The sequence below is a fragment of the Thalassophryne amazonica genome, chromosome 8 (assembly GCF_902500255.1).
Source record: "Thalassophryne amazonica chromosome 8, fThaAma1.1, whole genome shotgun sequence".
In the NCBI taxonomy this organism is placed as follows: Eukaryota; Metazoa; Chordata; class Actinopteri; order Batrachoidiformes; family Batrachoididae; genus Thalassophryne; species Thalassophryne amazonica.
The window spans coordinates 29307538-29322794 of NC_047110.1; the positions used below are offsets into that span (position 1 = coordinate 29307538).

Sequence of the window (15257 nt, forward strand, 5' to 3'; positions counted from 1 at the left end):
CACAACTATTCAGTTTAATAATTACAACTAATATTATTATTACTACTTGGACAATATAATCTTGATTCAACAATATTTGGGTTAAAAAAAGTATTTTCCTTGTAAATTCCTGTCATTATGCCACCATTTATCTCAAGTGTGGAGGTGTGTAAAGTTGCGTTTAGGAAATGCATTGTGCGTCTTTGGTTGACCTACTTTGTTACCCACACAACGTGCACTGCAAAGACCACAGGTCTGCATGCAAATAAAAAAATAATAATATGCACTGCTGTGCACAAAAAAAAAAAAATCTAAACAAAACAGGGATGGCGACAGATAACTTAAGTGACTGTAGATCAGGGGTGGCCAAGTTCGGTCCTCAAGAGCCACCTTCCTGACACTCTTAGTTGTCTCCCTGCTCCAACACACCTGAATCCAATGAAAGGCTCATTAAAAGTCTGCCAACGAGTCTTTCATTGGATTCAGGTGTGTTGGAGCAGGGAGACAACTAAGAATGTCAGGAAGGTGGCTCTCGAGGACCGAACTTGGCCACCCCTGCTGTAGATTAATTCCTTCTTTCACAGACCTGAGAACAAAGAAAAACCACAGAAGCCTGGTGTGTGGGTGTATACACAGTAAGGAAAATAAGTATTTGAACACCCTGTGATTTTGCAAGTTCTCCCACTTAGAAATCATGGAGGGGTCTGAAATTTTCATCACATTCACCCTGACATCGGGGTGAATGTGAGGCATAATTGTAAAGCACTTTGAGCATCTGATGCAGATGGAAAAGCGCTATATAAATGCAGTCCATTTACCATTTAGGTGCATGTCCACTGGGTGAGACATAATCAAAAAAAAAAAAAAAAAATCCAGAAATCACAATGTATGTTTAATAATTTATTTGTATGTTACTGCTGCAAATAAGTATTAGAACACCTGTGAAAATCAATGTTAATATTTGGTACAGTAGCCTTTGTTTGCAATTACAGAGGTCAAATGTTTCCTGTAGTTCTTGACCAAGTTTTCACACACAGCAGCATTTCTGTGTAGGCTCTCAGTTGTCCAGGTGGTCTAACACACAGCAGCAGGGATTTTGGTCCACTCCTCCATACAGATCTTCTCCAAATCTTTCAGGTTTTGGAGTCATGACCCATCTTCAATGCTCTTACTGAGGGAAGGAGGTTGTTTGCCAAAATCTCGCAATACATGACCCCATCCATCCTCCCTTCAATACGGTGCAGTCGTCCTGTCCCCTTTGCAGAAGAGTACCCCCAGAGTATGATGTTTCCACCCCCATGCTTCACGGTTGGGATGGTTTTCTTGGGGTTGTTCTCATCCTCTAAACATGGTAAGTGGAGTTGATTCCAAAAAGCTCTATTATGGTCTCATCTGACCACATGACCTTCTCCCATGCCTCCTCTGGATCATCCAGATGGTCACTGGTGAACTTCGAACAGGCCTGGACATGTGCTGGCTTGAGCAGGGGGACCTTGCAGCCCTGCAGGATTTTAAACCATGACAGCATCGTGTTACTAATGTAATCTTTGTGACTGTGGTCCCAGCTGTCTTCAGGTCATTGACCAGGTCCTCCTATGTAGTTTTGAGCTTTCTCAGAATCATCCTTACCCCACAAAGTGAGATCTTGCATGGAATCCCAGACCGAGGGAGATTGACAGTCATCTTGTGTTTCTTCCACTTTCTAATAAATAATCATAACAGTTGTCTTCTACCAAGCTGCTTGCCTGTTGTCCTGTAGTCCATCCCAGCCTTGTGCAGGTCTACAGTTTTGTCCCTGTTGTCCTTAGACAGCTCTTTGGTCTTGGCTATGGTGGACAGGTTGGAGTGTGATTGATTGAGTGTGTGAACAGGTGTCTTTTATACAGGTAACAAGTTCAAACAGGTGCAATTAATACAGGTAAAGAGTGCAGAATAAGAGGGCTTCTTAAAGAAAAATGAACAGGTCTGTGTGAGCCAGAATTCTTGTTGGTTGGTTGGTGACCAAATACTTATTCATGCAATAAAATGCAAATTAATTATTCAAAAATCATACAATGTGATTTTCTGGATTTGTTTTTTTTTTTTAAGATTCTGTCTCTCAGAGTTAAGTGTACCTACGATAAAAATTAAAAGACCTCTCCATTCTTTGTAGGTGGGAAAACCTGCAAATCAACAGTGGATCAAATACTTATTTTCCCCACTGTATGTGGAGCAGACAGGTTTCAAAAACTAATTTAACCTTTATTTAACCAGGTCAGTCCTATTGAGAGGGAGAGCTGGACAATTATAAAGTTCCAATTCAGCCAACCTGCATGTCTTTAAATGTGGGAGGAAACAGGAGCACCCGGAAGAAACCCGCACAAACACAGGGAAAGCATGCAAACTCCACACAGAAAGGCCACAGGTGGGCATCGAACCCATGACCTGCTTGTTGTGAGGCAACAGTGCTAACCACAAAGCCACCATGCTGCCCCTGAGAGTGTGCAAGAAGTAGACGAGTGAGGAAAGTCACCATCACACCCAGACAACCCTGAGTAGGTTATAGGCTTTCTGTGGCTGCACCTGGACAAATTACGAATAGTGCAAGTTTTGAATTTTGCATCACCACTCTTAGCTTCATAGTAGACTAGAGAGGAGAAGACTTTTCTTCCAACAAAACAGATCAAATCTAGGCTTGCATCTCTGCTGTGCCTTCTGGCAAATTAAAGCTGAACTTTCAAGTTTCGTTTTGAGTTTTTTATTTGAATACAAATCTTTCTCTGTACCACTTCATCAAGAAGCTGTATAACTTGGATACTTTCTGGTTGCACAATATATATATATATATATATATATATATATATATATATATATATATATATATATATATATATATATATATATATATATATATATATATATATATATATATATATATATATATATCTGGTCAGAGAGAGAGAGAGAGACTATTTATTGAGTAGCCACTTCAATCTCTGTCATTTATATTGAGTTTTATCACTTCATATTTTTTGGTATTCAAGTATTTCTTCACCTCCACATATAAAACTAATCTCATCCAAATATGGCTAAACTCAGTAATCTTTCAATAATATACTCCATCATTGTCATGTGAGACAGCACTTTTTCTCAAAACCAAACCTGTGTTGTGTTGACCTAGACCTGCTCGGGCCCTGAATGTGGAGGGAGTGCAGCGTGAGTGCAGGCCAGTGGCAGAAGTTCTCGTGCACAGTCCAAGGCGCCTTGGCCTGGTGTGAGTGCACCTTAAAAACATGGTTAGACTGGTCTTCTGGTGAAATGTGTGCTTGAGTGCACATGCATGTGGGTGACAAGATTCCTCAGAGTGGGATGTTAGCCAGAACCTATAAACAGCTCTGTCATGACTTTTTAATCTATCAGCCTGGAAAATGTTCACATAGAAATAGAGAAACTGTACAACATTCTCCCCTCTCAGGTTCCCCATCCTCACCTGCTTAACCATCGGTCTCTTTGTGCAGCCAGCGCTTTTACACCAGCCCTCAGGTTTCCCTCCTCCAGCAGGATGTAAGCAGAGCTCCAGGCCTTATTCGCAGCTGGCCCGCTCCGCAGGCCCCCTCCTCTCCCAGCCATACACACCAGTACATCAGCAATACAGGAGAGACAGCGAGCAGCCAAACCCAGATTTGCTCCTGGCTCCACCCTGCTACCTGCTGTGACTGGACAGATTGTCACAAACAAAAAAAAAATTAGTTCCACTTCATTATGGCTCTTAGAAACACTGATTTTCTTCATAGGTTATGACTCACTGCTGTCCAGTGTTTCCAGCAGCATCCCTTGCTGGCCTCCCTGCACAGCAGCCCTGATGCAAGGCAGCAGACAGATGTCTGTGCAACTTGTCAGAACATCAGTCACGCTCCTCCTCCCGACCAGGAACAGTAACTCCTCCCTCCAGTTAAGCTCCAGCTTCTGGGAAGTGAGCGACAGCACCTCTTTCAAAGACAGCCTCCACGCCTCCCTCCACCTCTCCAGGGAGCCGCTGTTGCTCCCCAGCAACCAGCCGACACCTTCATCCACACCCACAGCACCTCCTCTGGGGTGAAAGACTGGAAAGAGGCGAGCCTCCAGGAGGGAGCGCTGTTGGCCTCGAACCCACAACTCATCTGGCCTGAGGTTGACGAGAGGAGTTGAACAAATTCATTATTCAAATAGATTTGTACTGAAATAATGTTTTCATCTGCAGATGTTTGGCCTTATTTAATTCCAGTAAATAAAAAGTTAAATATGGATTAACTGACAGTGCGGACTTCAAACTATATACTGTTAATAGGCCTAGAAATCTTGAATTATGATTAATTATTTCCACAGTTTTTTCCTGAATATTACGGTCATTTTTGTTGTGTGTATTTGGAAAAAGGCGCAGCAAACAGGAGTCTCATTTCCTGGTCTCACTGCAGGAGAGGCAGAGAGCAAAACCACGCCTTCCCCTTTATCATTGATGGAAAAACACATGACCTCAGCCAATCAAAATGACCAACCCCACAAGGGTAGATTACCAATCCATGGGGGTTGTTTGCTGAGAACATTCTGGTCAAAATGCCACCAAAGGGAGACAAAAGTACCAACACTGCCTCCAGGTGGACAACAGGAGTGACACTCCTGTGGGTGAGGCTTGTGTCCAATCTGTCTTGTTTTGGACAGGAATTGTTTTTGAGTGGCACAAATAATTTGTGTGGCATTGTATTTTTTGTAAATCATTCTACAAAAAAAACCCCCCAAAAAAACAAAACAAAACCTGTAAAGTCACACAAATGAGGTTGCACATAAAAAAAGGACACCAAACAAGGCAAAGCAAACAGTTTCCCAAGGTAAATTATGAAGGTAAAACTAAAAGTAGTCAAAAATGGCCAATTATACCCTGAACTCCAGAAGGTTAAACAGAATGAGTTAACGTAAACCTGTCTTCAGAAAAGTGATGCAGTCAGCAGTCAGTGTGGCAGAGTCAAGCTGGTCTCTGTCCTCACATGACTTTCTATAATGTGACTACGACCCCAAATCAGAAAAAAGTTGTGATAATATGGAAAATGAAAATACCACCCACAATGATTCATGCATTTACTTTGCCTTCTATTTATTGCCAATTTCCTTCAGACAAGTCAGGGGATGTATACATGAACATTTCCAAGGTACTGAATATGTCTTGAACTTAATTTCAGTCTTCATGTTGCATCAGTCTTTATGCAATTTACAGCAGGAACAACGGCTTTTTCTGGATTAATATGTCCCTCAAGAAGCTCCACTTCTTAATACAATCAACTCCAAGCCAACGATACGGTACACACAATTTCCTTCATGAATTGCAGGCCATTTGAGCATCTTTTTCCTACTCCGTGTTGTGATGATTGAAGTGTAATCAACGTGCGCACCACACAAACTTTTAAAATATGACGGGAGAGGAAGGAGTGAAAACGTAAAAGTGACAAATCACAGCCTTTTGCGGTGTCCGTAGTAGGTGCGCATCAGGCTCCGGAAAGCCCTGCAGAAGGCTGTGATCTAAAGCGGTTTGGTTCGTCACACCCAGAGATATGTTTGAAACTTAACACTATATTACAGTGCAGGCAGCAAGTAGCATTTTGCTAATAATCACTGGCCTTTAATTATATCCTGCCTCATTTAGGTTCCATGTCTGAGCACGGTTTGAAAAAAATAAACGGCCAGTCTTAATCAAGGAAATATGGTTCCCCTTTCTTCGAATCAGTGAGTGTCAATGCTGAACTTCATTTTGTACCTCTGTTACTGGGCACATCCAGATTGCTATGCCCGGTACATGTAAGGGGTTTTTAATGGAAATACTTTACGATGGGGCAGGACGTTTTGTCCGATGTGAGTAAAAATCCATTATACAAAATCCTGTATATACAGTGTTTATTGCATGGAAAACCATATAAAAACATTGGGACTTTGCTTTATTCCGGGGAGTGCAAATATCTGGTTTATACGATGATGATTCAGGTGAGTTTTAATATATACTTTTTTTGGAATGATTATGATCAGATAAATAATGTGCTATACTTTTCAATGTGATTGGAGCATTTTTAAATTTTTATGTAATTCTTCATTGTCCTCCACCTGGCTACAGCTGCAACCCTGGGTTGGCTATAATGCATTTTTGTGTAGTCCATGGTACATAGAGGCTGGATTTTAAGTGCTATTTAGTCCCCTTAAGTGATACTGATTAGATCAAAACTGACTACTGAGTAGGCGTTGTTGAAGTCACTACCATTTCCTTCAAACAATGCCATGCTTTAAGACAAAAACACAGCTTTGGACAATAAAATTGGCGGCCATCTTGTGCTGATCTGTGCAAGTGAACCAGGTAGTTTCATATGGATGTCAGTGTGAACGACTACAACTAGCACACATGCGAGTGTTACCTTCCTGGATCATATGCTCAAATCAGCAGTACAAGATGGCCACCGATTTAGTTGTTCAATCACTTTAGACATATGCAAAGTTGTGTTTTTGGTCTAAACTCAACAACACCACACCAAATGACAAAGTACAAGAAGTTTTAGAAGTTTTTAGAAGTTTCGTAAATAGAAGTTTTCAGTCAATGTTTACTGATGCTTTAGTCATGCACAGAGGACTGAGTGCACTGAATTAAAATTAAAGTGTATATATAGGTTTCTGTGGCAATCCCTTGGTGGGGAGGAAGATGGTCTCTTGGTCGAGTCTAGGATGAGATGGTGAACACAGAGATGACTGAACATTGTCAGTGCTAATAAATAATTAAACAAACTGATCGTTATGAATACAAATCATCCCTATTACAGCCACTTTGCTTTAGATAAGGCAAATGACATTTCCAAGTTAATGTAGATGTCTTGGACTTTCCTTTCATCAGTCAATAATATAAAACAGTATGGTACGGTTTTGTAAATTGGTCAGTTGTGCCCTACTCCAGACAAAAGTACTGAGAATTGCAGTATACTTTTGGGGGCCAGTAAGACCAATAGGCCAATTATGAGCTTAGGCAGTGTCTGAGGTGGTATCTCTCTAATTTACCTCAGTTTGTTTCCCAGCAGCTATGTGCCTTGCCGGCCTAATGGCAGTGTCCTGTGTGTCTACATACTTGTAACATCAGAATCCTCAAAAGTGGTGGTGCAAGGCTGCTGAAGTTGGTGAATAAGCTGAGATGCCACTACTCTGGGTCCCACTGAGTGGTATTTTAATATTCTGGAGGTAAAATGAAAGCATTTGGAGGTATTTCTGTTACATACACCACAGAAGTCACAAACATACTGTGTCAGGTTTAAATTGTGTTGACAGCAGGAGTGCTGAACACTGAGGCAACTGCATGTCACAACTCTGTCATGACCCGTCAAATGTGCTCAGGTTCAAAATGCTGTCGATGACATTCCCACAAAATACAAGCGATTGTCCTAATCATCAAGTAAACATTCAATTGACACAAAGTTATTCCAGTGGTACCCAAGGAACTCCCCAAAGGGACCTAGTCACACATATCAATCATCATCTGAGCTCACTGAGCATCCAAGTCTCACAACCACACTTTAAGATAGTAAGCACTAGGGCACAAAAGGCTTGGACCTTGGTTCTCCTGCGTAGATATCAGCATTGGCAAACACTTCTATCCACAACCTCATGAGTCTCTCCATCAGCTCTTCCCAGGCATCTCCTAATCTCAAAGGCAGAAGACTCTGAAACATGAATATCACTGCCAAGATACATGAATGTCTCTCCAAGTTCAACACTGTCACCGCATTCAAATACACTCCTGATAGCCAAGTCCAGAAACCCATTGAAATCTTGGATCTTAGTCTTAACCCAGGAAAACTGCAAGCACACACAGGCTGAATCTTCATTCAGCTTTTCAAGTGCTAAAATTAGGGTATCCACTGATTCTGCCAAGATCCCAGTATCGTCTGTGAGGTCAACAGCAGTAAACCAGAATAACAAAACAAAGACTAGATCATAACGTAGTCACCATTTATTACATTGCTGCAGTCCTAACCTTGTTATAATATATATTATTATATGGTTTGGGATTTTGCCAACTTCTGATTGGCCTATTCACCACTTTCTGAGCTGTACCACATGCTGAGTTGACCGCTGGTGGAGCCGAGCTGACCGCTGGTGGAGCCGAGTACACCTCGCGTGCAGCATAGTGCTAGCCAATCGAGCGACGCCTTCTATCGATAACGACCAATCAGATAACGCGATACAACGCCTACTTTGGCCCGCTTCGAGTTGCGCCGTGCGTCGTCATGGTGACACCGTGTACACAATGCAGTAAAAACTAAGGGCACAGGAAAAAAAAAAACGCTGCTGGCTGCAGCAGCTCCTCGGTCTTCTCTCACAAATGTGTTTAAATACAGTCCATAAAAGTCCTGCTCACAGACTGATTGACAGAAACAGGACATGTCCACATCAAGTATCGGTTCACGCACGCGCATCTCGCGGTCAAAGTAGGAAAGATAAACTATAACAGAACTCAGAGCGCAGACCTGCAGCTCAGAACAAATATAAACTAGAAGATAAATCAGAGTGCACAGTCTGTCTGCAGCCAAACTACACTCTGATTCCTCTGTGCAGAGAACCTGCAGGCTCCGTTCTCACCTCCTGTTGCGCGCACCTGACGCAGACATTCCTGCGTCGTCATGACACCACAGGAAGTTCGAGGCAGCTCCGGTGTGAAAGGTGTGAGGTTCACCAAGGCCTCGGTGAACCCCATCCTGACCAGGTCCGCATAATCACGGGTACACCTCATCAAAAGTCTATAATTGTATATTATAAACCTTACCGTTAATGTCTTCTTGCTGTTGTGTCCACTGCCATGCTTTTCACTGGTTTGCTATGCAGTATAGACACTGGTCTGTACATTAACTAGCAGAGTTGCAGTCAGTCTGCTCTGTGTCAGCCTGATCCTATCAGAGCTCAGAAGCTAAGTAGTGTGGTGTCTGGTTAGTACATGGATGGGAGACCTCTTTGGTAAAACTGGAGTTGCGTCAAGAAGGGCATCTGGCGCAAAAATTTGTGCTAATTACCAATGCAGATCTGGCTGTATCCGCTGTGGCGACCCAGAACAAACAGAAACAGCTGAAAGGATGACAACAACAACAACAACAACGAGCATATGCCATCCCTTGATCTGGGGAGTGGCCCTGTGATCACTGTGGGTGGGTATGTGGGACCTGGATGGGGGCAGGTACAGCCACAGCCCTGGACATTAATGGTTGTCTCATCGCCCTGGGCAAGTAAAAAATGTCCATAACATTTCTTAAATCTGATAAGTCCAGTTTCTCTTTCTGAAGTGGCCAAATTCATCATTATGCAATCATTATGCGTTTTGGATTTTCCCAGAATGTAAGTGGTGGCAGTCAGCGAAATCATCTGTTCTAATATGGCCACACTAGTGACTGCCCATGCCTGATCTGTGATCTCTAAGGACCGCCTCCCATGGATCAGCAAGCAGGTGATCCTCAGATTATATGCAAAGTTTACATAAGTGTGGTTTTTGTAAGGGTGACTTGTTTTTAAAGTGATAACTGTGTTTATTTCCATGAAGTCGCAGTAAAATTACAGTCAGTGGAGGAGCAGCATGTGCACGTCCTGAATGCAGCCTGCAGAAAAACAGCCTTGTGTAGGGTTATGGAGTGCAGCTTTTCCACAAAAGCTGCATCGATAAATCAGCTGCGCACCCTGTTGATGAACAGATGTTACTACTATTAACTAAGTTTGGTCTAAATGAAAAAAAAAATGTGACGTGACTGTCTGAAAATGCCCCATCATCGTGGATAAACGATAGTCCACAACTGGGAGTGCGTGAGGAATAAGAGCACTAACAACTTTCCATCCCTACCATATCGCGTCTGACTGAAGTGGCAGATGTGACTCCTGTGTCTCGCTCAAATGAGAAGTGACACAATCTCAGTGTTAGAATGACAGAAATCTCAAACCTGTGCAGCACTTTCTTAAGAGCATGAACACTATGTAAAAGTCAAAGTGAGTGTGTAAATGTCACTGGTCAAGAAGAAGGTGGGGACTTACTGGATTCCAGTTTGACTGTAGAAGAGGCTCCAACTCTGGTTGAGAAAGGAGGCTTTGCTGACATCACAGCAGACCTGAGGAGGGGATCAGTTTGTGGAATGAGCTTATTTTGCTTCTGACTTTAAAAGAGTTCATGCTCAGTGACAGACCGACATTACTTTTATAGTGTGCACCTCAGGATTCTCAATATTTTGCAGAAGGGTTACTGATATTACACTGGAGTTTTTGTCCAATATTCTTTGTAGAATAAAGTCATGTATTTTAAATCATCAATTCTTCACATACACATCAGTGTTTAACTTTATCACTAAGCACCTGCACAATGACTACAACCTGACTAATATAGCCTCAAGAAAATCAGATCCAATAATTACACTCAACAAAAATATAAACGCAACACTTTTGGTTTTGCTCCCATTTTGTATGAGATGAACTCAAAGATCTAAAACTTTTTCCACATACACAATATCACCATTTCCCTCAAATATTGTTCACAAACCAGTCTAAATCTGTGATAGTGAGCACTTCTCCTTTGCTGAGATAATCCATCCCACCTCACAGGTGTGCCATACCAAGATGCTGATTAGACACCATGATTAGTGCACAGGTGTGCCTTAGACTGCCCACAATAAAAGGCCACTCGTTTATATTTTTGTTGAGTATATTAGTATTATTATAAATTGAAGCATCTGTCCTAACTAATTAACATTCAGTATTCACCACTTCACAAAAATAACATTTTCCTCTTAGAAGATTCCATATGTTTCATGTTTGATCAACAAATCCCCTGTAAAAGTGGTTATTAATAATAATAATAAACCACTGCTGTGATAACTGATCACAATATATGGAATTATTATAAATTTTACTAGCAATCACTTTCCAAACCTTAAACCAGAAAACAACACTTTCCCTAACATTTCAGAGAGTCAACGACTTCATTCTGCCTCTCAATTAAAATTAATGTACTCCTAATTAGAACCTACATACAATAGTCCAGCAGCTTAAGTCCAATATGTATAAGAATTGTTCAGTTTGTGATAAAAGCATGAAATTTGGTACACATATAGCCAAAGGGATATCGAAAAGATTTGGAAATGGAGGCATCATGAATTTTCAACATGGCACCCATGGCAGCTATTTTTCAAAATGGTCACCAGAAACAACAGTTTTCTTATAAGTGATGGATATAATGTGACATTGTACACAGAATTCGATTAATTAATTACCATAAGTGCTTGCTAATATGTTTTTTTGGATTAGACATTTTCAGTAAAAATTCAAATGGTCGGCATTGTTTCCAGACTGGTTAGATACGGATAAACTCTGTTTCGAATTATACATTTTTCGTGATGCATAATTTGAATTAGCAAATGTAGAATTTCTGAGAAGTTTTGTTCTATCTCACAAGACATATTAAGTGAGGCCAAATCTAGGGTCTATCACAAGGAAGACTATTCACACTCGCCTTCACAGAAGCAAAGGGCAGTGCATTGTAACTGAGCTTTTTTGCACTTGCAATGCCCAACACAACCCTTCTTACATTTGAAAGAGACAGGTTCATAACTGGACTGGCCTGCATCTGGTAGGCATGTCCAGGAGGGTTCATAGTCTCCCTCAGATGTCTTTGACCAACCCCATTTGCACGGTGAAGGTAGTTCTGGCGTTGACACCAGCACTTGGCCCCACACGTGACCTCCTTGGTATACTGCTCTCTTGAAATGCTCTTCCAGGGCAGCCTTGGTCGGAGGGATTGATTCTGCATTGTGCGTCTTGGCGAATAACTTCCTTCTTGCTGTATCTATTTCTGTACATGTGCTGGTTCGGTCATAGAGTAGGATAACAAATCTCTCAATTGTGGCCATTACCGCTTGTGGTATCTCAGTTGGGGCTGAAGACAGTTTCAACAGGGCATGCGTAAGCTCAGGAAACACAGCCCATACAGCCCACGCAGTCTTTTTTCCCATGGCCAACAAAGCTTGACACAGTGTCGCAACCCGTCACTGCATGGAACAGTGGTAGCGCACGTGCTTTCTCAGGTCCTAGCCCTGCTGCAATTTCATGGCCTGCTAAGTATCGGAAACTCTTTCCGGTTCCGAAAGCCAACCAAAGCTCATCTTCTGGTTGTAGAGTCTGAGCCACTGCCACAGCTAGCACCACAACATCAGTATCTACTGTTTTAATCATGATCTTATGATGGCCATTTCTGGCTGCATGGGCTACATGTAATAACATGCGACTATCGGCTTCCTCATGCGAACAAGGAGCAATCGAAGACCTATCTGGGAGTGGTGGCTTGCTAAGGACTTCTATGTCACTAGTGATAACAAGCTGTTTGTCCTCCTGCAGTAACGATGTGAGAAGAGCTTTTGAGAGAAAGGCAAACAATTCTGTCTTATTGCTGTCAACTCTGAAAAAGTCTGGCCAGTTCCTGGGAATGGCTGCATCACCTACCACACGTCTCTGAATCCCAGTTCCACGCTTTGCTCTTGTAGCAGCTTTCAGAGAATCAGACAAGTAGCGGTCCCACACCAGATCAAGCCTGGACACACTTTCCAAGTTTTCTGGTCAGATATGGAATGAAGATCACATGGGCATAGTCACTGAAGGTTTTTACTGAACTTGGTTTCAGCATCTGGATGATGGCTGCCCCATCTACAATGGTACAGGTAACCTTTGGACTTTCTGAGTATGCACTGAACTTTTTCCAGGCATGGAAGCAGATCACTCTTCTGTCCCAGGTGGAGACCTCCCCCATCAGACAGCGCTGGTGGACACGGTTGGTTCTCGTGTCGAAAGAATTCATCTCAGTTTCCATCCCTGGTCTGGCAAGCAATAGATAGTCTTGAAAAGAGCACCATAGCCTGTTTGAGAGAAACCAATTTCTGTTTTGGTTTTGATACTGTCCTCCTGGTTGAAGTACCGAACACCTGCAGCTTATTTCTTGGTATGGTGTCATCCACTGGTTTTATTCTCTCAAGCGTCAAATTGTTGCTCTCCTGTCTGTTTCACCTTTCTAACTGCCTCAGCAACTGAAGGTCCAGCAAGTTCCTTTGAGTGGAGAACAACCAAGTTCTTGCTTTCCTCTTTAAATGGATTTCCAAAATGTTCCATTGCACTGACCAAAGACAGTACATCTTTGATAAATGAGATCTGGGCACTTGTTGTTTGATCATGGTGAAGTGTGTTATCTGATTTGACACCGAGATCATACATATCAGACCGTCATACAAGACGGCTGCCATCTTGGGAAATGGCGGCCATCTTGAATATGAAATGACAACTTTTCAATTATCCTATAGACATTTACCAAGTACAATATATGGTAAATATGTCTAAAATATCATATTATGTCCGTCACTCATAAGAAAACAGGCGTTGCTGGTGGCCATTTTGAAAAATGGCTGCCATGGGCGCCATGTTGAAAATTCATAATGCCTCCATATCCAAATCTTTTCGGTATGCCTTTGGCTATATGTGTACCACATTTCATGCTTTTATCACAAACTGAACGATTGTTTTGGTTATCTGCTGCACTACAAGTAATCCATCATTATCCTCAGTGCTTCCATTTCTTTATTACAAGTAATTATAAACTTTTTTTTTTTTTAAACAGTCAAATGTTGTGAGAGAAGTGACATTCAGCACCTTGGTGTATTCATTTGGTGTTTCGCAGTTGTGAATCTCGCGCCGTCTGGCGGTCCGTGACTCACGCGAGAGGTCAGTTTCAACAGAGTTCCGGTGTGAAGAGCTCAGCACTCACAGTGAAAATGCATCTCGTGAAGTACGGACAATAAGACAACATCAGAAGTCAGAAGTCCATCACAGGTGGTACACCTCCTCTTGATAACCCTCTCAACTTGGGAGACCATATAATCATCATAATCGCCCGTGAACTCGCTAAATAAACGCCATCCACATCCTCGCTTTGCCATTGTTTACATGCGTTGTGAGACAGCAGTACTCTGCTGGCGCCGCGGTGCATTCTGGGAAGCGCAGGTGGTCCCCAGGGGCATGATGGGACACGCTAAAACACCGAATGTGCTGCTATCAACATCTGACAATTGTTTCACATTCAGTTCCATTTCAGAGGCAATTTCCACAGCAAACCAACAGCAACACTGACTCTAACATGTCACGGAGCCCAACCTCAAATTCGGGGAAAGTATAACCTATAGGTTTCACCATGAACGACACAATTACTCACCAAGATGGATTATTTCTCCAGAGAAGATTTCAAGTAACATTAACTTTATTTTAATGGTATAACAGAATGAAGTGAGTTGAACCATGCAAAGAAGGGAAAGAACATCTCCTGAAATTCATTTTTTTCAATTGTATTTTTAATTGTACAAAATCTTTCAGTCACGCCCCAATTTGAAAGCTAAAAGAAAATAACGTGAAATAAAATAATCTCTAAGGCAGTTTGACACAGAAATACCACATTATTCTTCTTAAATTCAAATTTTCACCCAAATCCCACTTTTCCCTGTTGAAGAAAAACAAAAGAAATTGGCACTGCATTCTGAAATGTGTGAACTATTAAACAGGACAGGATCATAATTTTATAAAACACCACAATGACTCAATCTCAGATATTTCAATATTCAATTCTGTTACCTCCAGGTCATCGTGTGCTCCCATTACTGTGTAAATGTTCAGCTTCAGCTCTCCCAGCTCGATTCGGTGTCCCTGGATGATGAGGTCATTGGCCAGCACCATGTGTCTGATACTTGCTGATGTGGATGACTCCAGACCCGACAGTAAGCAACCTGATGGGACTTCCAGAGGACCCTGGATAAGGTTAAATGGACTGCATTTATATAGCGCTTTTCAATCTACATCAAAAGCTCAAAGCACTTTATAGTAAGGCTTCACATTCACTCATTCACACGCACACTGATAAGGCGCTCACTACACACTGGGAACAATTTGGGGATTAAAGACCTTCTCCAAGGGCTCTTAGTGAATTTTGGGTCAGACAGGGATTTGAAAAGACGATCCTCTGGTCTCAAGCCCAACATTTAACTACTAGGCCATTAACTCCTCCACTAGACCATGATAAGTTTAACGTTAAATCAGTTTATTCTATTCCTGTGCGTGAATATCAGAAAGTTTTTATACTACAGCCCTGAGTCTTCATTTATAATCATTGAACATGCAAAAAAAAAAAAAAAAATGGGACCTAAATGATGATCGCAACAATTTCAATGCATATGTTGTGATTTACA

General features: G+C 41.8%; 1 protein-coding gene across 1 annotated transcript in view; it reads right to left on the reverse strand.

Annotated features, from left to right (window-relative positions):
• LOC117515385 (L-fucose kinase) overlaps nt 1-15257 on the reverse strand; it is a 72962-nt gene that overhangs the window by 8375 nt on the left and 49330 nt on the right. The window contains exons 12-15 of the mRNA XM_034175916.1: nt 14647-14820; nt 10027-10100; nt 3765-4123; nt 3449-3674 (exon numbers count right to left, since the gene is read on the reverse strand). Coding sequence (XP_034031807.1) covers nt 3449-3674; nt 3765-4123; nt 10027-10100; nt 14647-14820 — 833 coding nt within the window. The remainder of the gene's footprint in view (nt 1-3448; nt 3675-3764; nt 4124-10026; nt 10101-14646; nt 14821-15257) is intronic.